This window comes from Oncorhynchus mykiss, chromosome 16 (genome assembly GCF_013265735.2).
Source record: "Oncorhynchus mykiss isolate Arlee chromosome 16, USDA_OmykA_1.1, whole genome shotgun sequence".
Lineage (NCBI taxonomy): Eukaryota > Metazoa > Chordata > Actinopteri > Salmoniformes > Salmonidae > Oncorhynchus > Oncorhynchus mykiss.
In genome coordinates this window covers 41,028,879-41,051,882 of record NC_048580.1, presented here as the reverse complement: position 1 = coordinate 41,051,882, position 23,004 = coordinate 41,028,879, and the positions used below count along the sequence as shown (strand labels likewise).

General features: G+C 45.4%; 2 protein-coding genes across 7 annotated transcripts in view; one reads left to right on the top strand and one right to left on the bottom strand.

Moving 5' to 3' along the window:
• The window catches only part of LOC110491981 (low-density lipoprotein receptor-related protein 1), a 139,777-nt gene extending 126,456 nt beyond the window's left edge, over positions 1–13,321 (top strand). Inside the window, exons 84-91 of one of the 2 annotated variants that reach the window (XM_036946892.1) lie at positions 888–1,049; positions 1,336–1,510; positions 2,679–2,780; positions 9,203–9,276; positions 9,440–9,533; positions 10,121–10,156; positions 10,754–10,898; positions 11,160–13,321. In XM_036946892.1, coding sequence (XP_036802787.1) covers positions 888–1,049; positions 1,336–1,510; positions 2,679–2,780; positions 9,203–9,276; positions 9,440–9,533; positions 10,121–10,156; positions 10,754–10,898; positions 11,160–11,309 — 938 coding nt within the window. In that variant the 3' untranslated portion in view covers positions 11,310–13,321. The remainder of the gene's footprint in view (positions 1–887; positions 1,050–1,335; positions 1,511–2,678; positions 2,781–9,202; positions 9,277–9,439; positions 9,534–10,120; positions 10,157–10,753; positions 10,899–11,159) is intronic. The other variant, XM_036946893.1, reaches the window with a different exon arrangement.
• LOC110491982 (formin-like protein 3) overlaps positions 12,212–23,004 on the bottom strand; it is a 53,809-nt gene continuing 43,016 nt past the window's right edge. For 2 of the 5 annotated variants that reach the window (XM_036946894.1, XM_036946898.1), the window contains 9 exons: positions 22,468–22,771; positions 22,135–22,215; positions 21,755–21,884; positions 21,453–21,613; positions 21,010–21,111; positions 20,107–20,199; positions 19,664–19,787; positions 18,852–18,973; positions 12,212–15,324 (listed from right to left, as the gene is read on the bottom strand). In XM_036946894.1, coding sequence (XP_036802789.1) covers positions 18,882–18,973; positions 19,664–19,787; positions 20,107–20,199; positions 21,010–21,111; positions 21,453–21,613; positions 21,755–21,884; positions 22,135–22,215; positions 22,468–22,771 — 1,087 coding nt within the window. In that variant the 3' untranslated portion in view covers positions 12,212–15,324; positions 18,852–18,881. Of the gene's footprint in view, positions 15,325–16,750; positions 16,799–18,837; positions 18,974–19,663; positions 19,788–20,106; positions 20,200–21,009; positions 21,112–21,452; positions 21,614–21,754; positions 21,885–22,134; positions 22,216–22,467; positions 22,772–23,004 lie in introns of all 5 variants that reach the window. The other 3 variants (XM_036946895.1, XM_036946897.1, XM_036946896.1) reach the window with 3 other exon arrangements.

The following is a 23,004-nucleotide window of genomic DNA, read 5'->3' as shown; positions in this document are numbered from 1 at the left end:
GTGGTCTTCACTGATGAGTCTGCGGTTTTGTCTCATCAGGGGTGATGGTCGGATTCGCGTTTATCGGCGAAGGAATGAGCGTTACACCGAGGCCTGTACTCTGGAGAGGGATCGATTTGGAGGTGGAGGGTCCGTCATGGTCTGGGCCACTGTGTCACAGCATCATCGGACTGAGCTTGTTGTCATTGCAGGCAATCTGAACGCTGTGCTTTACAGGGAAGATATCCTCCTCTCTGATGTGGTACCCTTCCTACAGGCTCATCCTGACATGACCCTCCAGCATGACAATTCCACCACGCACAGAACGAGCAGTATGGCTGATTTCCTGCAAGACAGGAATGTCAGTGTTCTACCATGGCCAGTGAGGAGCCCGGATCTCAATCCCATTGAGCATGTCTGGGACCTGTTGGATCGGAGGGTGAGGGCTAGGGCCATTCCCCCCCAGAAATGTCCGAGAACATGCAGGTGCCTTGGTGGAAGAGTGGGGTAACATCTCACAGCAAGAATTGGCAAATCTGGTGCCTGGAGGAGATGCACTGCAGTATTTAGTATCTGGTGTGGCCACCAGCTGCATTGACTGTCACTTTTGATTTTGACCCCCCTTTGTTCAGGGACACATTATTCCATTTCTGTTAGTCACATGTCTGTGGAACTTGTTCAGTTTATGTCTCAGTTGTTGAATCTTGTGTTCATACAAATATTTACACATGTTAAGGTTGCTGAAAATAAACGCAGTTGACAGTGAGAGGACGTTTCTCCTTTTTTTTTGCAGAGTTTATATAGCCTACATTATATTTTTGTTCTCATTTAGCGTGACCCTTTTCGTTTCCGGTGTAACGTCCACACCCGTCTTTCTTAACCTTTGACCTTGTCCTTCTCTCTTCCAGGGGCCCCTACATGTCGCTGTCTGAAGGGCTTCACGGGGCCCCGGTGTAACTTGCACACCTGTCAGGACTACTGTCACAATGGAGGCAACTGCACCGTATCCCAGGGCAACCAGCCCACCTGCCGCTGTCTACCTGAGTACCCGGGAGACCAGTGTCAATACAGTGAGTGTATAATCCAGAATGGGTTATTTACCCAACCATGTGCACCACTTCCAAGTCAAGTGGATGTAGAGCTTTTCAGCTTTGTATCAGCCTGGTACAACAGTGTAACCAAAGGTACAGTTCCTGGGTTTTCATCTGAGTCTGTCATTCGGCTGAAGCAGTTCAGCAAAAAAATAACCGGTCTTCAATTCACTTGTTAATGCACTGCTTAATCCCTGATCAGAAATGGCTCAAAAGGAGAGTATTCACTGTGTGAGCTTTGTTTCTCTGCTTCTCAATCTGCCAGGTAAATGTGAGGATTACTGTAAGAATGAGGGGAAGTGTCTGCAGACTGCCAATGCCACCAAGCTGTGTCGCTGTCCCCCTCAGTTCCACGGACAGCTATGTGAGCTAGACAAGTGCCAGTACTGCGGCCCCAACGGCAAGTGTCTGCCCAAAGCCTCAGGAGAGGTCATGTGCCGGTAGGAGTGCACACTATGTACACACACACACACACACACACACACTGTTCAGTCCGTTCACGCTCACAGATGCACACACACACACTGCTCAGTCACACACACACACTGCTCAGTCACACACACACATACCTACACACACATTCTCCCCAGTTTGTTTCATTTTAATATTAGAGTTTTCCTGGTGTTATCCTAAAAAATTTATAAATCTAGTGTTTGTTGACTCTCTCTCCTTGTCTGTCTCTCTCTCTCCCTCTCCTTGTCTCTGTGTACCTGTCTCTCTCTCCTTGTCTCTCTCTCTCCCCCCTTGTCTCTGTGTACCTCTCTCTCTCTCTTTGTCTCTGTGTACCTGTCTCTCTCGCTCTCTCTCTCTCTCTCTCTCTCTCTCTCTCTCCTTGTCTCTGTGTACCTGTCTCTCTCCTTGTCTCTGTGTACCTGTCTCTCCTGGTCTCTCTCTCTCTCTCTCCTTGTCGCTGTGTGTACCTGTCTCTCTCTCTCTCCTTGTCGCTGTGTACCTGTCTCTCTCTCTCTCTCCTTGTCGCTGTCTCTCTCTCTCTCCTTGTCGCTGTTTCTCTCTCTCTCCTTGTCTCTGTGTACCTGTCTCTCCTGGTCTCTGTACCTCTCTCTCTCTCTCTCTCCTTGTCTCTGTGTACCTGTCTCTCTCTCCCTCTCTCTCTCTCTCCTTGTCGCTGTCTCTCTCTCTCTCTCCTTGTCTCTGTGTACCTGTCTCTCCTGGTCTCTGTACCTGTCTCTCTCTCTCTCCTTGTCGCTGTGTACCTGTCTCTCTCTCTCTCCTTGTCACTGTCTCTCTCTCTCCTTGTCTCTGTGTACCTCTCTCTCTCCTCGTCTCTGTGTACCTGTCTCTCTCTCTCTCCTTGTCTCTGTGTACCTGTCTCTCCTTGTTTCTGTACCTGTCTCTCTCCCTCCTTATCACTCTCTCTCTCTCTCTCTCTTTGTCTCTGTGTACCTGTCTCTCTTCTCTCCTTGTCTCCTGTGTACCTGTCTCTCTCGCACTCTCCTTGTCTCTGTGAACCGGTCTCTCTCTCTCTGTCTCTATCTCTCTCCTTGTCTGTCTCTCTCTCCTTGTCTCTGTGTACATGTCTCTCTCTCTCTCTCCTTGTCGCTGTCTCTCTCTCTTTCTCCTTGTTTCTGTGTACCTGTCTATGTCCAGCTGTCCTAACGGTCAAACCAATCACAGCTGCTACACCTGTCTAGATTTCTGCACCAATGGACTCTGCTCTATCGATCCACGCACGCTACTGCCCCAGTGCAAGTAAGAGGATGATCCCTATCACACACACACACACGTGTATTTAGGTGTCTCTCTGTAACCTGTGTGACGTGTATTTAGGTGTCTCTCTGTAACCTGTGTGACGTGTATTTAGGTGTCTCTCTGTAACCTGTGTGACGTGTATTTAGGTGTCTCTCTGTAACCTGTGTGACGTGTATTTAGGTGTCTCTCTGTAACCTGTGTGACGTGTATTTAGGTGTCTCTGTAACCTGTGTGACGTGTATTTAGGTGTCTCTGTAACCTGTGTGACGTGTATTTAGGTGTCTCTCTGTAACCTGTGTGACGTGTATTTAGGTGTCTCTCTGTAACCTGTGTGACGTGTATTTAGGTGTCTCTGTAACCTGTGTGACGTGTATTTAGGTGTCTCTGTAACCTGTGTGACGTGTATTTAGGTGTCTCTCTGTAACCTATGTGACGTGTATTTAGGTGTCTCTAACCTGTGTGACGTGTATTTAGGTGCCTCTGTAACCTGTGTGACGTGTATTTAGGTGTCTCTAACCTGTGTGACGTGTATTTAGGTGTCTCTCTGTAACCTGTGTGACGTGTATTTAGGTGTCTCTCTGTAACCTGTGTGACGTGTATTTAGGTGTCTCTCTGTAACCTGTGTGACGTGTATTTAGGTGTCTCTCTAACCTGTGTGACGTGTATTTAGGTGTCTCTCTGTAACCTGTGTGACGTGTATTTAGGTGTCTAACCTGTGTGACGTGTATTTAGGTGTCTCTCTGTAACCTGTGTGACGTGTATTTAGGTGTCTCTCTGTAACCTGTGTGACGTGTATTTAGGTGTCTCTCTGTAACCTGTGTGACGTGTATTTAGGTGTCTCTCTGTAACCTGTGTGATGTGTATTTAGGTGTCTCTGTAACCTGTGTGACGTGTATTTAGGTGTCTCTCTGTAACCTGTGTGACGTGTATTTAGGTGTCTCTAACCTGTGTGACGTGTATTTAGGTGTCTCTAACCTGTGTGACGTGTATTTAGATGTCTCTCTGTAACCTGTGTGACGTGTATTTAGGTGTCTCTCTGTAACCTGTGTGACGTGTATTTAGGTGTCTCTCTGTAACCTGTGTGACGTGTATTTAGGTGTCTCTCTGTAACCTGTGTGACGTGTATTTAGGTGTCTCTCTGTAACCTGTGTGACGTGTATTTAGGTGTCTCTCTGTAACCTGTGTGACGTGTATTTAGGTGTCTCTCTGTAACCTGTGTGACGTGTATTTAGGTGTCTCTCTGTAACCTGTGTGACGTGTATTTAGGTGTCTCTCTGTAACCTGTGTGACGTGTATTTAGGTGTCTCTCTGTAACCTGTGTGACGTGTATTTAGGTGTCTCTGTAACCTGTGTGACGTGTATTTAGGTGTCTCTCTGTAACCTGTGTGACGTGTATTTAGGTGTCTCTCTGTAACCTGTGTGACGTGTATTTAGGTGTCTCTGTAACCTGTGTGACGTGTATTTAGGTGTCTCTCTGTAACCTATGTGACGTGTATTTAGGTGTCTCTAACCTGTGTGACGTGTATTTAGGTGTCTCTGTAACCTGTGTGACGTGTATTTAGGTGTCTCTCTGTAACCTATGTGACGTGTATTTAGGTGTCTCTGTAACCTGTGTGACGTGTATTTAGGTGCCTCTGTAACCTGTGTGACGTGTATTTAGGTGTCTCTCTGTAACCTGTGTGACGTGTATTTAGGTGTCTCTCTGTAACCTGTGTGACGTGTATTTAGGTGTCTCTCTGTAACCTGTGTGACGTGTATTTAGGTGTCTCTCTGTAACCTGTGTGACGTGTATTTAGGTGTCTCTCTGTAACCTGTGTGACGTGTATTTAGGTGTCTCTCTGTAACCTGTGTGACGTGTATTTAGGTGTCTCTCTGTAACCTGTGTGACGTGTATTTAGGTGTCTCTCTGTAACCTGTGTGACGTGTATTTAGGTGTCTCTCTGTAACCTGTGTGACATGTATTTAGGTGTCTCTCTGTAACCTGTGTGATGTGTATTTAGGTGTCTCTGTAACCTGTGTGACGTGTATTTAGGTGTCTCTCTGTAACCTGTGTGACGTGTATTTAGGTGTCTCTCTGTAACCTGTGTGACGTGTATTTAGGTGTCTCTGTAACCTGTGTGACGTGTATTTAGGTGTCTCTGTAACCTGTGTGACGTGTAGTTAGGTGTCTCTGTAACCTGTGTGACGTGTATTTAGGTGTCTCTCTGTAACCTGTGTGACGTGTATTTAGGTGTCTCTAACCTGTGTGACGTGTATTTAGGTGTCTCTAACCTGTGTGACGTGTATTTAGATGTCTCTCTGTAACCTGTGTGACGTGTATTTAGGTGTCTCTCTGTAACCTGTGTGACGTGTATTTAGGTGTCTCTCTGTAACCTGTGTGACGTGTATTTAGGTGTCTCTCTGTAACCTGTGTGACGTGTATTTAGGTGTCTCTCTGTAACCTGTGTGACGTGTATTTAGGTGTCTCTCTGTAACCTGTGTGACGTGTATTTAGGTGTCTCTCTGTAACCTGTGTGACGTGTATTTAGGTGTCTCTCTGTAACCTGTGTGACGTGTATTTAGGTGTCTCTCTGTAACCTGTGTGACGTGTATTTAGGTGTCTCTGTAACCTGTGTGACGTGTATTTAGGTGTCTCTCTGTAACCTGTGTGACGTGTATTTAGGTGTCTCTGTAACCTGTGTGACGTGTATTTAGGTGTCTTTCTGTAACCTGTGTGACGTGTATTTAGGTGTCTCTAACCTGTGTGACGTGTATTTAGGTGTCTCTGTAACCTGTGTGACGTGTATTTAGGTGTCTCTCTGTAACATATGTGACGTGTATTTAGGTGTCTCTGTAACCTGTGTGACGTGTATTTAGGTGTCTCTGTAACCTGTGTGACGTGTATTTAGGTGTCTCTCTAACCTGTGTGACGTGTATTTAGGTGTCTCTCTGTAACCTGTGTGACGTGTATTTAGGTGTCTCTCTTACCTGTGTGACGTGTATTTAGGTGTCTCTCTGTAACCTGTGTGACGTGTATTTAGGTGTCTCTCTGTAACCTGTGTGACGTGTATTTAGGTGTCTCTCTGTAACCTGTGTGACGTGTATTTAGGTGTCTCTCTGTAACCTGTGTGATGTGTATTTAGGTGTCTCTGTAACCTGTGTGACGTGTATTTAGGTGTCTCTCTGTAACCTGTGTGACGTGTATTTAGGTGTCTCTCTGTAACCTGTGTGACGTGTATTTAGGTGTCTCTGTAACCTGTGTGACGTGTATTTAGGTGTCTCTGTAACCTGTGTGACGTGTATTTAGGTGTCTCTGTAACCTGTGTGACGTGTATTTAGGTGTCTCTCTGTAACCTGTGTGACGTGTATTTAGGTGTCTCTAACCTGTGTGACGTGTATTTAGGTGTCTCTAACCTGTGTGACGTGTATTTAGATGTCTCTCTGTAACCTGTGTGACGTGTATTTAGGTGTCTCTCTGTAACCTGTGTGACGTGTATTTAGGTGTCTCTCTGTAACCTGTGTGACGTGTATTTAGGTGTCTCTCTGTAACCTGTGTGACGTGTATTTAGGTGTCTCTCTGTAACCTGTGTGACGTGTATTTAGGTGTCTCTCTGTAACCTGTGTGACGTGTATTTAGGTGTCTCTCTGTAACCTGTGTGACGTGTATTTAGGTGTCTCTCTGTAACCTGTGTGACGTGTATTTAGGTGTCTCTCTGTAACCTGTGTGACGTGTATTTAGGTGTCTCTGTAACCTGTGTGACGTGTATTTAGGTGTCTCTGTAACCTGTGTGACGTGTATTTAGGTGTCTCTGTAACCTGTGTGACGTGTATTTAGGTGTCTTTCTGTAACCTGTGTGACGTGTATTTAGGTGTCTCTCTGTAACCTGTGTGACGTGTATTTAGGTGTCTCTCTGTAACCTGTGTGACGTGTATTTAGGTGTCTCTCTGTAACCTGTGTGACGTGTATTTAGGTGTCTCTGTAACCTGTGTGACGTGTATTTAGGTGTCTCTCTGTAACCTATGTGACGTGTATTTAGGTGTCTCTGTAACCTGTGTGACGTGTATTTAGGTGTCTCTGTAACCTGTGTGACGTGTATTTAGGTGTCTCTCTAACCTGTGTGACGTGTATTTAGGTGTCTCTCTGTAACCTGTGTGACGTGTATTTAGGTGTCTCTCTTACCTGTGTGACGTGTATTTAGGTGTCTCTCTGTAACCTGTGTGACGTGTATTTAGGTGTCTAACCTGTGTGACGTGTATTTAGGTGTCTCTCTGTAACCTGTGTGACGTGTATTTAGGTGTCTTTAACCTGTGTGACATGTATTTAGGTGTCTCTCTAACCTGTGTGACGTGTATTTAGGTGTCTCTCTAACCTGTGTGACGTGTATTTAGGTGTCTCTCTGTAACCTGTGTGACGTGTATTTAGGTGTCTAACCTGTGTGACGTGTATTTAGGTGTCTCTCTAACCTGTGTGACGTGTATTTAGGTGTCTTTCTGTAACCTGTGTGACGTGTATTTAGGTGTCTCTCTGTAACCTGTGTGACGTGTATTTAGGTGTCTTTAACCTGTGTGACGTGTATTTAGGTGTCTCTCTAACCTGTGTGACGTGTATTTAGGTGTCTTTCTGTAACCTGTGTGACGTGTATTTAGGTGTCTCTCTGTAACCTGTGTGACGTGTATTTAGGTGTCTCTCTAACCTGTGTGACGTGTATTTAGGTGTCTCTAACCTGTGTGACGTGTATTTAGGTGTCTCTAACCTGTGTGACGTGTATTTAGGTGTCTCTCTAACCTGTGTGACGTGTATTTAGGTGTCTCTCTAACCTGTGTGACGTGTATTTAGGTGTCTCTAACCTGTGTGACGTGTATTTAGGTGTCTCTGTAACCTGTGTGACGTGTATTTAGGTGTCTCTCTAACCTGTGTGACGTGTATTTAGGTGTCTCTAACCTGTGTGACGTGTATTTAGATGTCTCTCTGTAACCTGTGTGACGTGTATTTAGGTGTCTCTCTGTAACCTGTGTGACGTGTATTTAGGTGTCTCTCTGTAACCTGTGTGACGTGTATTTAGGTGTCTCTCTGTAACCTGTGTGACGTGTATTTAGGTGTCTCTCTGTAACCTGTGTGACGTGTATTTAGGTGTCTCTCTGTAACCTGTGTGACGTGTATTTAGGTGTCTCTCTGTAACCTGTGTGACGTGTATTTAGGTGTCTCTCTGTAACCTGTGTGACGTGTATTTAGGTGTCTCTCTGTAACCTGTGTGACGTGTATTTAGGTGTCTCTCTGTAACCTGTGTGACGTGTATTTAGGTGTCTCTCTGTAACCTGTGTGACGTGTATTTAGGTGTCTCTCTGTAACCTGTGTGACGTGTATTTAGGTGTCTCTGTAACCTGTGTGACGTGTATTTAGGTGCCTCTGTAACCTGTGTGACGTGTATTTAGGTGTCTCTCTGTAACCTGTGTGACGTGTATTTAGGTGTCTCTCTGTAACCTGTGTGACGTGTATTTAGGTGTCTCTCTGTAACCTGTGTGACGTGTATTTAGGTGTCTCTGTAACCTGTGTGACGTGTATTTAGGTGTCTCTCTAACCTGTGTGACGTGTATTTAGGTGTCTCTGTAACCTGTGTGACGTGTATTTAGGTGTCTCTCTGTAACCTATGTGACGTGTATTTAGGTGTCTCTGTAACCTGTGTGACGTGTATTTAGGTGTCTCTGTAACCTGTGTGACGTGTATTTAGGTGTCTCTCTGTAACCTATGTGACGTGTATTTAGGTGTCTCTGTAACCTGTGTGACGTGTATTTAGGTGTCTCTGTAACCTATGTGACGTGTATTTAGGTGTCTCTCTGTAACCTATGTGACGTGTATTTAGGTGTCTCTGTAACCTGTGTGACGTGTATTTAGGTGTCTCTGTAACCTGTGTGACGTGTATTTAGGTGTCTCTCTAACCTGTGTGACGTGTATTTAGGTGTCTCTCTGTAACCTGTGTGACGTGTATTTAGGTGTCTCTCTGTAACCTGTGTGACGTGTATTTAGGTGTCTCTCTTACCTGTGTGACGTGTATTTAGGTGTCTCTCTGTAACCTGTGTGACGTGTATTTAGGTGTCTAACCTGTGTGACGTGTATTTAGGTGTCTCTCTAACCTGTGTGACGTGTATTTAGGTGTCTTTCTGTAACCTGTGTGACGTGTATTTAGGTGTCTCTCTGTAACCTGTGTGACGTGTATTTAGGTGTCTTTAACCTGTGTGACGTGTATTTAGGTGTCTCTCTAACCTGTGTGACGTGTATTTAGGTGTCTTTCTGTAACCTGTGTGACGTGTATTTAGGTGTCTCTCTGTAACCTGTGTGACGTGTATTTAGGTGTCTCTCTAACCTGTGTGACGTGTATTTAGGTGTCTCTGTAACCTGTGTGACGTGTATTTAGGGGTCTCTAACCTGTGTTACGTGTATTTAGGTGTCCTATAGAATGGAGTGGGTATCGATGTGAAGTCCTTGCCTCGCCTGTTGATTCTCCTGTCTCCAGTGGAAGTAAGTTACTTTAGTCTCTGTACAGTGTGAGTGAAACACATGTTATAACTACAGACTGTAACGCATGATTATAACACAATACGTGGTGTAACCTGTCCGTCACATTGGCCGACGTGTTGCATATACTCTGTTCTCATTGGTGTCCGTGTTGCTCTCTCTGCAGGTTCAGCCTCCATAGTCATCCCAGTGCTGCTACTGTTGTTACTGGCGCTGCTGGTCGTCGGCGCCATCTTGTGGTACAAGAGGAGAATGCGTGGGTGAGTGGAGTAGATCAGGTGTTCCCAAACTCTTTCACTCAGGCCCCCCTTCCAGCATTGGGGGATTTTTTTTTTTTCAGGTTCATGTTTCCTGCAATTCTACACATTTTGTCATGAGGTGCAGAGAAAATATAGCCGTTTTTAAGCAAATGTTCTAGCAATTCTGTACATTTTTTTTCCATTTCTAATGTGTATTGCTTGTGGTATTTGAGTGACTCAAATATTCCAACAAAATCTTTGGGCTAAAGAAACCTAGCTTAAGAAACGTTAGCTGGGATGGCCTAGTTGAACTGGACATTTCTGACTAGTTCTAAATGGCTCTCTAGGGTATGCAATGACTGACATGACAAAAGGATTTTACTAGTACATTCTAACCGAGTCGTCGTCGTCGTCGTCCCCCATTTATTTTGGGGTGGGGGGGGGGGCTACTGAAGTAGACAACCATTGTGTTGGAACTGGGTGGGAGGGCTCCCACTCATTAGGTCAAACTCGAATCTCTTTTCCACCTGTCATCTTTACCTCCCACCATCACGCTCCTTCTTTATCTCTCTCCTCTCTCTCTTCTCTCTCTATCGCTCTCAATCTAGGTCTGAATGGCCGGGAAAACGCTCCCGACGTTCTCGGTAACTTAATAGGGTCATGTCCATCACCCCCCCCCAGATCCTCCCCCTTCTCCCCAATGCCTCATCTAAGCCACCGTCTTGTCTGTCGGTCCTGTGACAGTCCTCCATTTTGCTCGTCTTTCTGTAGTAGAGTCGGTCTGTCTGTCCCTGCCCTCCTCTCTCTTGTTCGGGAACAGGGTTTCCCCACCCAGGGACGCAGGGGTGTATTGACAGATAGATTGATTGGTTCTTCCTTACCCATCCATACCTTTCCCTATCTACGTGTGTAAATACATGTCTATCAGTGATGCTTCTGTGCCTGCATTGTGGCGGTGGAACATTTGCGTTGTGGAAAATCCAGCATTCACCAGGATGCTCATTTTAAAGCTCATTTGTTTTGTCAATTTTACCGTGGTTCTGTGCTGCCTTGACTGTGTGGGAGCCGTTTTCCTGTACTGTACTGTACATGTAGCTGGTGTCGCATGCTGGATGTCTCTCCTGTCTGTGGCTTGATTCAAGGCCCTCGGTACGTTCAGCCGGTGCTCCTGTGTTGTGGCTACGTCTCTGCGACTGTCCGCGTTGGGAAGAAACAATCTCGCTCTGTGTGTGTGTCCACAGTGCCAAGGGCTTCCAGCATCACAGGATGACCAACGGGGCCATGAACGTGGAGATAGGGAACCCAGCCTATAAGATCTACGAAGGGGAGCCAGACGACGATGCTGGGGAACTCCTGGATTCGGACTTTGCTTTAGATCCAGACAAGGTAACACGCACGTTTCCTTATCTTCACACGTGACCCATCTTAAATAGGCAACACTTGTTTTAACACGGTTGTTTTGATACTTGTTTTTTTAACACAGCAGCACTTCTTAACTCATCGGGAATGAATTTGGCATTGACACCATGTAAAACCTTTTTCTGCACTCTGCCACTAAGACTACCTGGATTGCAAATGAAACCTAATTGAGGACTCTTGTATGCGCTTTGTCCAAAACATTGTTTCTGTGTCCCCCCCTCCCTACAGCCCACCAACTTCACCAACCCTGTGTACGCCACCCTGTACATGGGAGCCCACAACAGCCGCAGCTCATTGGCTAGTACAGACGAGAAGAAAGAGTTGCTGTCACAGGGGGACGATGGGGAGGACGAGGACATGAGTGACCCGCTGGCCTAGGGGTCAGGGGTCAGAGGTCAGGCATGACCGAGCCAAGGCTAGACCACACCCGCAAAGAGACAAACGCTGATCTTATGCCTTTTTACCAATCGAGAAAAGAAACAGAAAAGAAAGCGAGAACACTGTATAAAATGAAGGAGTACTTTTGTATGTGATTGCAGTATTATATTTTGTTCTTTTGACAAAAAAAAAACAACAAAAAAAATCCTCTGGTCAGAAAAAGGAAGAAGCATTTTATAGACAGATTTATTCATTCAACTCTCTTGTTTTAAAATGTTGCTCACCTCCATCCTCCCTCGCTACTCTCCCTCCCGCCCCCCTTCATCCATATAGCCGCTACCTCTGTGCAAAGGTGTAGAGCAAAACAAACAGCAGTGGGACAATTTTACGTTTTTATTTTTGTATGAATTGTATAGGGGGGGGGGGGAAAAACATTGTTCCATTTCAGAGGATTTCTTGTTGTTTGTGAAAGATGTGGAGAAAAGAGGGGGGCCAAGTTCAATACTCAAGTCAGTTCCGAATGCCTAGTGATGCCGGTTCGGTCTATGCTGGAGGTGCAGAGTGAGACCATAGCCGATGGAACGAAAAGAGTTCTGGAACTGTAGTTCAGGAACTAGAACCAGAACTGCACATGTCCACATGACCGAGTCAGTCAGCGTCACACATACTAATGTCCGTTCAGTTGAGTGATTGTCTTTTACCTCCTTGCACAGACTAAAAGTGAAATATATTTACACACGCATATATATATATATATATATATATATATATATATATATATATAACCCTATTAACAAAGTGTCTTGACAATATACCCAGGAATACAAAACAACATATAGCAGTCTGTCTGTACTATGTTCCACCACCTTTTCTGTTTTGGTCTTGAATAAATGAACGGCTGATTTTTTTTTTTTTTGCTTAATGAAAAGTCAGTGGGTTAATGGAGTGTGTAATGTGTTGGAGGAATATGATTGTATTGGAGCAAACATTCCAGGATGACAGTTCCCGGGGAAGTAACTGAGGAAGTCTTTAGGTTACGAGAGGACATGTTTTTTTTTTGGGGGGGGGGGGGGCTTGATATGACGGGTGATTCATATTGGGGCCCAGAGGGTTCATGGATCAGCTCAGTGACTGTTTATTTCAGTATCAACTGTAACGTTCATCCTGGAAATAGGCAGTTTGGCACCAAGAATGCCTCTGTGAATACCTGCCATTGCTGGGGGGGGGGGAAACAAACATCTACCGTGTAACAACGAGCTGAACATGCTTTTGTCTTTTGTTGGTGATAGTAAACATACTTTCAGGAGAGGCCAGTTGTTTTTAATGGTACTTCAGTGGGGATTTATAACAACAATGCTGTGGTTTTTGTTTTGTTTTGAATGTATGTAATAATTACATTATGCCTCTGTAATTTCGGTTTCTGCTCATTGTAAGTGCATTCCTTGGGAGGTTCGGACTATTAGCCTCCTGATTAGCGTCCCCTGTTGATTTTCCCCCTCTGCCTTGCTGCTAACGCTAGCTAGCCGTCTGTCTGTCGGCTTGTCCGTCTAACCATCTGTCAGCCAGCCAGCCCTGTCTGTCTGCCTGTTTTGTGTGTATGATAGAACTGCCTGCCTGTCTGTCATTGGTCCAGGCTCAGTCTCAGCCAATCACGCGCTGCTGAACATGCTGCTTCTAACCAGTTGGAGGTGATCAGCCATAACTGCCATACTGTATTACAGATGACACTGCATGCGATTCACAACACACACACACACACACACCCTATAGCAAACTGTTCTAGCTTAACCATGACTTTTATTAACAGTATCCACTATCATTTGGATTTGAATAACATTTCTGCTGTGTTACATTTTTATTTGAATAATGTAAATTAGGAACAATCTGTTTTGATTTTGACAGAAAAACACTTCAGCAACAACAAAACCCCTCACGTGGATTTGTTGCTCTGTTTCGGTTAGTTATGATTTTATTTCTTTTTGATATCAGAAATTAAATGGATTTTTATAGTAGAAATGCATTGTGGATCTGACTTTCATTTGGTGTGAAAAAATGAGTGAGAGACAGCAGAGACTTTCAATTGTGAGTCACATTGTCATTTTGTTTATTAAGGGGGGGTGGCGGGGTCTTTTGGACAACACGCATCAAATGTCAGGGACTATTTCATTTCATCCTTACGACAGACAAGCACAAGTAAAAGGCGTAAAATTCGTTGATTTACATCAAATGTAAATATACGTAGAAATATCTGCTATAGAAGTAGTGTCTCGTACAACATTAAGGCAATGTAAGTAGTGTAAATATGCGCTGTCCCATTTGTGGAAATGCCATATTGAAACACCGATTTGTAGATCTGAGTGCACAGTCATTGTGCTTAACTTGATGGCTATTAGGGGGGAAATTGTTCATCGTGACAGTTCAGGAACTTGATGCATAAAGAACATGGTTCGACTCATGGCAGTGCATTCTTTACCTACCAAACAAATGCATGGCCGTATTGACGGAAACGCCGGATATCTTGGCTTAATCGGACAGACTTTTTTTAAAGGGCTCTACTCAACCCGTGTCTCGGAAGTTCGGCGTGATTTGAAGTTTAAAGGCAAAGCTCCGGCGTCAGCGCCGACTGCATTCACTGTAAAACGCTGCATATTGTCGGCTCAGTCGGGAAATGACCTTTAACATTTCTATGTAACGCTCCAGCGATCCAGTTTTTTGAATAGAGCCCTAAATGTCAACTGCACCATATGGCGGATTGGAATGAATCCCGGCCTAAGTGGTAAGACTGAAGTGGTGATTGGACTGTAGGTCATAAAGTTAAAAGTAATAGAAAGTAAATACATGGAATGTTTTTACCCACTCAAATGTTTTCAGACACTGGCCTAAACGAATTTAGAGAACAGTGCTGAGAAGCAACCTTTAAATACTGTATAGTGATTAAAGCTGGAATTCTGATTCCAAACCATTGCATATGATTCTTTTTTTTTCTTTCTTTTTTTTTGAAGGTAATGTTATCAAACAAATGCAATAAAAAAAAAAATCAAATATTTAACAACTAAAGATACAAATTATAGCTGAGTCACAGAAATAATACTGTCTAAACAAAAAAGGCACTTAATTCGTTCTCAAAATAATAAGACCGAGTAGAGGAAGTTTGGTTTGGCTAGCTTGTACAGAAACCTCTCCAAAGACTCGGAACAATAATCTTCAATCTGTGGACAGAGACGTTCTGCGATGGCAAAACCCTGGGCCATATTCATTAGGGCTCAGAACCTAAAGCGTTTTGCCAGGAAAAATAAGCATTTCTTATTGGTCAGGTCCAGCTAGTCCCTCCCTGTTTCAGTCTGTTTCCTTTCGTTTCGGGCCTGAAAACAACCCTGTTCTCTTTGAAATGGAAATCCCAGCAGTAGAGTCAACATATGCTGTCATTTTATACAACCGACCGACTGTCTCCCATCCTCCACTTGCGTGGAGGAAATCCACATTCAAGGAAATGAGATCCACGTTGGCAGGCACTTGGCAGGAGGCACTTCTGGTTCCATGTCCACATTATGCAGTTGCAGTGTCCTTCCTGCTTTTGTGAGGCGAGCCCCCCCTTTAAGGGCTCATCTCCTGTTCTTAATGCCAACACTGGCAATCGCTGTAGTCCTCTATTTTCTGTGTGTGTGCCTTCGTGCATGCGGTGTGTGTTTGCAGTGGGAGAGGGGGTAGACTAACCCACCTGATGTCTGTGCTTATACCTGCTTGTTGAGAGATCGTGTCCATATAGGATCTCCATAAATAAATAAATACCCCCTTAAAACTTGGGCCATTGGTTCAGTCCTGTCCGGCTTTCAGTCTCTGATCTGCAGGGAGATGCAGCCTCGGGTGGGTGAGACCACCGGGACACAGGTAGGGAAGGGGGGGGGTTATAAAGCGAATGGGGGATAAATGAGGAGGAACGAGTGGTTTGTTTAGGGTCTCTTCCAGCCGCTCCGGATCATCGCGTCATGCCGCAGGAAAGGCTGGCTGCGGAGATCTGTGAGTGGGTGAGGGAGGGGGAGAGAGGGGTCACTCAGGTTAACTGGGAAGTCAAACTGCTCCAGTGGCATCATGCTCATGTTTGAGGTTGTTGATGAAGGAACTTCTATTTGCAGTGCTTATCCTAACAGTATATTTCTGCAAATAGAGTGCCAATTATGTTTCCCATTTTCCAATTTTACTTATATGTTGTCAAATGGGTAGCCAATTGAAAGTGGATATCCGTTAACCAATAACAGAATGATGCCTTCCCATAGCCTTGCATTGTCAACTTAAAACTGACAGAGAAATATGGATTTTTCAATCCAAGGCTATGGGGGGGGGGTAGTATAGTTATTCAAATAAATCTCAACAACCTAACTAGGGAACAAAATAATAAAACGTTAAAATAATATCACAGTTGTGGCAGTCAACGAGCTCCGTGAGATACTATGCTGAAGACACAAAATATTTATCAGCTACGTCATGATTATGACAGTGTTATGTAGCCCTTTTATACTGGAGTGTTCAAATAGTATTACCTATTTTTCTGAGTATGTATGTATGCATGTCCTTTTGTCAGAATATGATGGTGTTTGTGTGGATGTGCAGGGGGCTCAGCAGAGCTCGTTGACCATCGAGCTGCTCAGCACACCGCAAGTCACAGTTAACAGGGCAAAACAGGACGTTGAGACATGACATCAACAGGTGACAGACCGGTGAGTGGCGGATGGACAGAACACTGGACACAGCATGCAAGAAAGAGGTGAGTGAGGTGGGGATGGAGGGACCTGAGTAGAATGGTGGATGAAATAGTCTTATCTTGCGAGGTACACTGTTTGACTTGCCTAGTTAAATAAAATACATGAATAAAAATGGAAACAAGGCTGGATACGTGCGCTTCTGCTGGCTCTTTGGGGAAAGGGAGTTGGTCTGTTTGAAATGCTGAGGGGGTTGTAAACCGCTATATAAATCTCACAGCACTGTAGGCTCAGCTGCATGTTTCTTACTGTTGTACAGTAAAGCATATCTGACTGTTGTAAAGCATAGCATACCTTACTGCTGTGCAGTACAGTAAAGCATATCTGACTGTTGTAAAGCATAGCATACCTTACTGCTGTGCAGTACAGTAAAGCATATCTGACTGTTGTAAAGCATAGCATACCTTATGCATGCTCACCTTCGATGGACAATGGCACGCTGGAGAAGTGTGCTCTTCACAGTACAGTAAAGCATATCTGACTGTTGTAAAGCATAGCATACCTTACTGCTGTGCAGTACAGCAAAGCAGTTCTAGCTGTTATAATGAATCTGAAGCGCTGGATTGGCTAAAGCAGCTGACATGACTAGCAGCACCATATACTGTGTAGCTAGCAGCACACAGAGGGGCCACAGTACAAGCAGGGCCAAAGCAGACAGGCCAGGCTTCAGGCTACCTTCCTTACCCTGCAGCGTTTAGGAGTGGCATATACTGTTATTTATCTTCTGTTCAGCTGTTCAGAGGGGTAGAATGAAGGAAAAAGAGTGATTGATGGTTGAGGAAAGGTTGTTACCAGGTTAGAGAGAAACCAAACCAACCACATTAGTTAGTTTCATGGAACAACAAGGCACTGTTTGGTTAACAAGATTGGTTTTATAGCCAAACTTCTTAATACTGTATATTTTTATTTAAATAAATACATCTCAAAAAGTATAAAACCTGAAAAAACTGATATCTTGTACATTATGTAGCTTTTCATACTCATGCTATTATGCTACAGTAAATGCAACTTGATTATATGATTATATTTCATACTGCGTACTATGCTGAACAAAAATATAAACGCAACATGTAAAGTGTTGGTCCCATGTTTCATGAGCTGAAATAAAAGATCCCAGAAATGTTCCATATGCACAAAAAGCATATTTCTCTAATATTTTGAGCACAAATTAGTTTACATCCCTGTAATTGAGCAATTTTCATTTGCTAAGATAGGTGGACTGACAGGTGTGGGATATCAAGAATCCAATTAAACGGCATGATCATTACACAGGTGAACCTTGTGCTGGGGACAATAAAAGGCCAATCTAAATGTGCAGTTTTGTCACAACACAATGCCACAGATGTCTCAAGTTTTGAGGGAGCGTGCAATTGGCATGCTGACTGCAGGAATGTCCACCGGAGCTGTTGCCAGAAAATGTAATGTTAATTTCTCTACCAGAATGTCGTTTTAGAGAATTTGGCAGTACGTCCAATCGGCCACACAACTGCAGACCATATATAACCACACCAGCCCAGGACCTCCACTTCACCTGCGGGATCATATGAGACCAGCCACCCGGACAGCAGACGAAACTGTGGGTTTGCACAACTGAAGAATTTCTGCAGAAACTGTCTCAGCGAAGCTCCTCTCCGTGTTCGGTGTCCTCACCAGGGTCTTGACTTGACTGCAGTTTGGCGTCGTAAGCGACTTCAGTGGGCAAATGCTCACCTTCGATGGACAATGGCACGCTGGAGAAGTGTGCTCTTCACAGGTTAATCCCAGTTTCGATTGTACCGGGTAGATGGCAGACCGCGTGTATCGCGTCGTGTGGGCGAGATGTTTGCTGACGTCAATGTCGTGAACAGAGTTCCCTATGGGGGTGGGGTTATGGTATGGGCAGGCATAAGTTACAGACAACTGCATTTTATCAATGGCAATTTGAATGCACAGAGATACCGTGACGAGATCCTGAGGCCCATCCGTCGCCATCACCTCAGATGCCCCCATGCACGGCCCCATGTCGCAAGGATCTGGACACAATTCCTGGAAGCTGAAAATGTCCCAATTCTTCCATGGCCTGCATACTCACCAGACATGCCACCCATTGAGCATGTTTGGGATGCTCTGGATCGATATGTACGTCAGCGTGTTCCAGTTCCCACCAATATCCAGCAACTTCGCACAACCATTGAAGAGGAGTGGGACAACATTCCACAGGCCACAATCAACAGCCTGATCAACTCTGTGTGAAGGAGATGTGTTAGGCTGCATGGTGGTCACACCAGATACTGACTGGTTTTCTGATCCACGCCCTTACTTTTTTTTTTTTTTTTAAAGGTACAGGGTCTGTGACCCAACCGATACATATCTGTATTCCCAGTCATGAGACATCTACAGATTAGGACCTAATTCCTTTATTTCAACTGACTGATTTCCTTAGAAGAACTGTAACTCAGAAAAATCGTTGAAAATGTTGCATGTTGCGTTTTATATTTTTGTTCAGTATGAATATCTAAATATCAGGTTCAGTCATTCAGAGGTTTGGCTGGCTGACTTATATCCTGTTAATTCAGGTAGAAGTCCTTTGAGGTAGATAGAAGACACACTTGCCACCAATAAGAGTTAAAGGCCGGGATTCAAGCAAACTGCAGACTGGCCTAAATTAGTAAAGGGGGGGGGGGGTAAGGAGTAATCTTAGGGAGTGACGAGGTGGTCATGCTGCATGCAGAGTGGTCAGGCAAGGGCGGGGGGGGGGGGGGGGGGGGGGGGGGGTGACGAGGAGAGGACACCTGTTCTGGACAACCTTGGCATTAGGGGGGAGGAACTGTAGGGGCTAGCAGTTGGAGTCATCACAGAGCTGTGCTTCACAGAAGAACCGTGAGCTTCGTTTAGCAGTACGGGCTGTGAAGGGGACGCTCTTCAGCACTGAGGGGGGAGGAGGGGAGAAAACGTCACACCTGAGACAGAGGAACCTGTACTGTTACTGTACTGTTGTACACGTCTGAAAAGCACCCTATTCCCTATGTAGTGCACTACAGGGAATAAAGTGCTATTTGAGATGCGCACTATGTCCAGGATGACAGGGCTATACTGTATGTAGAGTAACGGAGATGACACAAGTGTTGTAAAGGACCAGTACTGGGGAGGAAGCATTATTAGCATATTATTAACATTGATCATTTAGATTTCACTGTCGACGCTGATTAATGAGAGTGAAGTTAGAAACTGTCCTGAGTTTGCACCTCCCACGAAACAGGGCATCGGGACACGGTGGCATTTTTTTTTTGACCTACTGGGACGCGCATAACAGCCAATGGCTTAACTACAGGCCTACTCTACTCTGTAATAACGAGACCGTACTCATCTAGACAACTAGCAGGCCACAAAAAAACACAACTACTGGGACGTTCAGAACTGGAATCTGCTGCTGTCTAGCTGCTGGATAGCCTCGAGCAGTGGTGTCTGAACCACGTAACAGAGTGCTCCTCCAGCCGAGCAGTTGAGGACCACAGTGATCTTAGCCTGGCCCCGGCCTCTGCCCCTAGGACTGGGGTTTGGACCTGGGGACCGGCTGGGGGCTGCGTGGCTGCCTGCGTGGCTGCATGTCGAGCCCACCTGTGATGATATCCTCGATGGTGCCGTCCTTCCCCTCGTAGACGGGCCGGTGGTCCTTAGCCTGGCGTTTACGCAGCTCCGAGATCAGCTCCTGTTGCTGCTGCCTCTTCTTCACTACCTGGACCTAGGAGGGAGAGAGGAGGAAGGATCAAATCCTGCCGAGGTCGCCCAAATAACTTGAGCTGCCCACGGATCATTTCAATCGTATAAAATGCATGAACTCCTTATTGGAAGTGTGAGAAATATATTGAGGAAATATAAAGGCACTGTTGATCACAAGATTATCCACAAATTAGTCTACATTCTACATCTAGACCCTCTAGAATCGTTGTACAATAAGCTCAATTTTACTACTGTTGGTTGAGTCCAGTGACTATTATAATCTTCCTGTTTTTTTGGGCCTTGTCTGTCAGTCAGGGCTAGGGAGACTTCTAGTACTGTACCTTGGGGTCGTGTTGCTTGGCCTCCTGAGCCAGTAATTTCTCTCTCATGGCTTCCTCCTGCTTTTTCCTCTGCTCATTGTCCACCACCGCATCCTGTAGGGAGGAGAACACAAAATGGACGCCACTCAGAGAAATACAAATCAAGACACGGAAATATATCTAGTTTACAATAGAATAAATGGTTTTGGGTGTTGAGTAAACAGAGACAACACACTTTCATGTAGCAAAACAGTCAGCAACATACATTTTTCTGTGTGTCTCCCTCTCTCACTCTGATCCCCTCTCTGTTTCTCTCGCTCTCACACACACAGATACGCATGCAAGCGCGCAGATCCATACATTCTTGTAGAGAACAATCTCAGGAAGGTGTCTGTGTGGCAGGGCTGTCCAACAGGCGGAGGCAGGGCCGTCTGTCCTTCCAGGGGGGGGGGCAGGGAGGGTGGAGGCATGGAGATGCAGAGGCAGGGCGGGGCCCTCGGTCCGGGGGTCAGAGTGGGGAGGTAGGGGGAGAAAGGGGAAAGCAGGGGGGTAGGAAGCGGGAGACCGGACCCAGTCTAAACACCACAGCTGCGGCTCTGAAGGCAGACCCAGCTGGCCCATCCTGTTATTAGACCTGTGACTCCAGTCCACACCCTGTCCTGTGGCACACAGACAGCTCTGCTCTGCTCTTAGAGGCAGCAGGGCAACACCCAGACCCAGACTAACCAAAGGTTAGGCTAACTCCCATAGGACAGAGGGCAATCTCCACCTAAAAACAATCCTGTGTGGCTTAGTTGGTAAGAGTGTGATCCCCTACAGGGATCCCATATGCATAATAAATATATGCAGTCGCTTTACTGTAACGACGTTTGCTATTTTATATACATGTACGTGTTAGAACTGTGCTGCTTGGTCCTCCCTTACCTTGTAAGCTCTGATGAATCGCACAAACACAGGGAAGAACACGGACGGAGGAGTCGTCTTGGAGCTCTCCCCAAAATAGTTGACCACATTGTTGAAGGCTTCCTAGAAAATGACCGGGGGAGACAGAAGTGTAAAAGGCAGGAACACAACATTTGTCAACATCGCCAACCTTTACAAAGCCTTTTGTTTGAGATCAAGTGTTGTCCTGCATTGTTGTATCTTGGGCTTTTTGGCTTTTGTTGTGCTGCTTCTAGGGAGAGGTGTTACACTAAGTTGTGTCGTGTTGGGTTTTGACCCGTTTTTAGTTTTTGCAAAGCTGTTTTCCCTGAAGAAAAATGCTGTGCTTGCTTTAGCGGTTTTATGGTAGTGGAAGACGTTTAGAAGTTTACAGACCAGTATTGAACCATTGTGTTTGCAGTTTTGATAGGATGTGTTAAGTTTACCTCCGCAGTCTTGGCGTCCTTCTGCAGTTTGTCAAGCTGAGTGTCGCTAGTCTGGAGGAAGCCCTTGAGAACAGAGTGGTCGTGGAGACTACACTCTCTCCTGATCAGATCCATCCCTTTACCCAGCTCCCGCACGTCCAGCAGCACATTCTCCAGAGACACTAGAGAGAGAGAGATACGCACGCAGGCACACGAATATCAAGCCTCCTCATTTCTACTGTGCTTCACATGAACTGTCTTCTTCATACAGTCAGAAGAGGAGTCCCAGTCCTGTCTCGTGAGGTCTATAGCTGTGTACTCACCTGCAGCAGCTTTGTCCACAAAATGTAGTTCGTTGAAGAAGTTAGCCAGCTCTGGATACTTCTCCTTGACAACCACAGCTATGTAGTGGAGCAGAGTCATCTTCCTGTCTGTAGACTTGGTGTCCAGCAGCTGTGGGAGGAGAGGAATGCATATTAGCCAAGCCTCTTTTATCACTCTTGAAACAAGTGTATAATTGTAGCCTTGTATAACTAATATGGAGATAAACTGAGCACTTAAAACTGAATGCATGACCAGAATACATATCAACCAAGGCTCTTCTCGATCTGGAGGAGTACATCTTGAAAAAAGTCTAGCCCCTTGTAACTAATATGACGATACAGTCTCTAGAATGTTCTACTTTGTTTCGTACAGTACTCACCAGATCAAGACTTTGTAGCTTGAAGCCATACACAGAGCCTCTCTTGCTGCTGTTCATGTAGTTTCCCAGGGCTAAGATGATCTATGAGCATATAAAAGAAGAATTACAATCTTAGCGCCATAAAAATGTGGCCAGGGTCATGCAAAAACAAAAAAGTTTTCCAAAATAGTTGTTGCACTAAGATCCATTGCCTAAAACTGACATAGATTATTTTAGTGCTAAGAAACTCTTGGGGAAACTCACCACTGGTTGCTAAAACTGAAACAACGCTTGTCATCCAAAGTCAAACTACTTTAATCCCCGATGTTGGAATCCAAGAGCGAGAAGCCTTACCTCTAGCATGCGTTTTAACTTGGGTGAAGACTTGACGGACGCGGACGCTGCGATGATGGCGTTGAGCTGCGGGGTCAGCATGCCGACGTTTTCCGAGAAGTTCCCGACGAACGTAATGATATTCATCCTCTGGGTGAGCCGTTCGATCTTGGAGAAGAAGAGCATGAATCGGTCCTCGTCCGTCAGCGCGTCCAGCGGTCGCCGCTCCCGCTCGTACTGACGCATCGTCTTCCCCTCGGCCTCCGTGGGAAGGAAACGCATCAGACACTCCACGAAGTCCACTGGCAAGGCCTTCAGATCAAAGCTATAAGGAGAAACAGATAGTAGAGGTTGCAACACTGAAAAGGTTAGAAACATCAGAAACTCCACCAAGTCCACCGGCAGTGCTTTTCAGGTCAAACATGAGTAGGGAGACCTTGCAGAAAGCATCAGAAGGGGGAAGACAGGTTAGAAACATCAGCGCTAGAACTGGAAACGATGCAGCATAGAACCACATGGTTGGGCCCCTCGGAGTATGGTTCCTCTCTAGGTTACTTC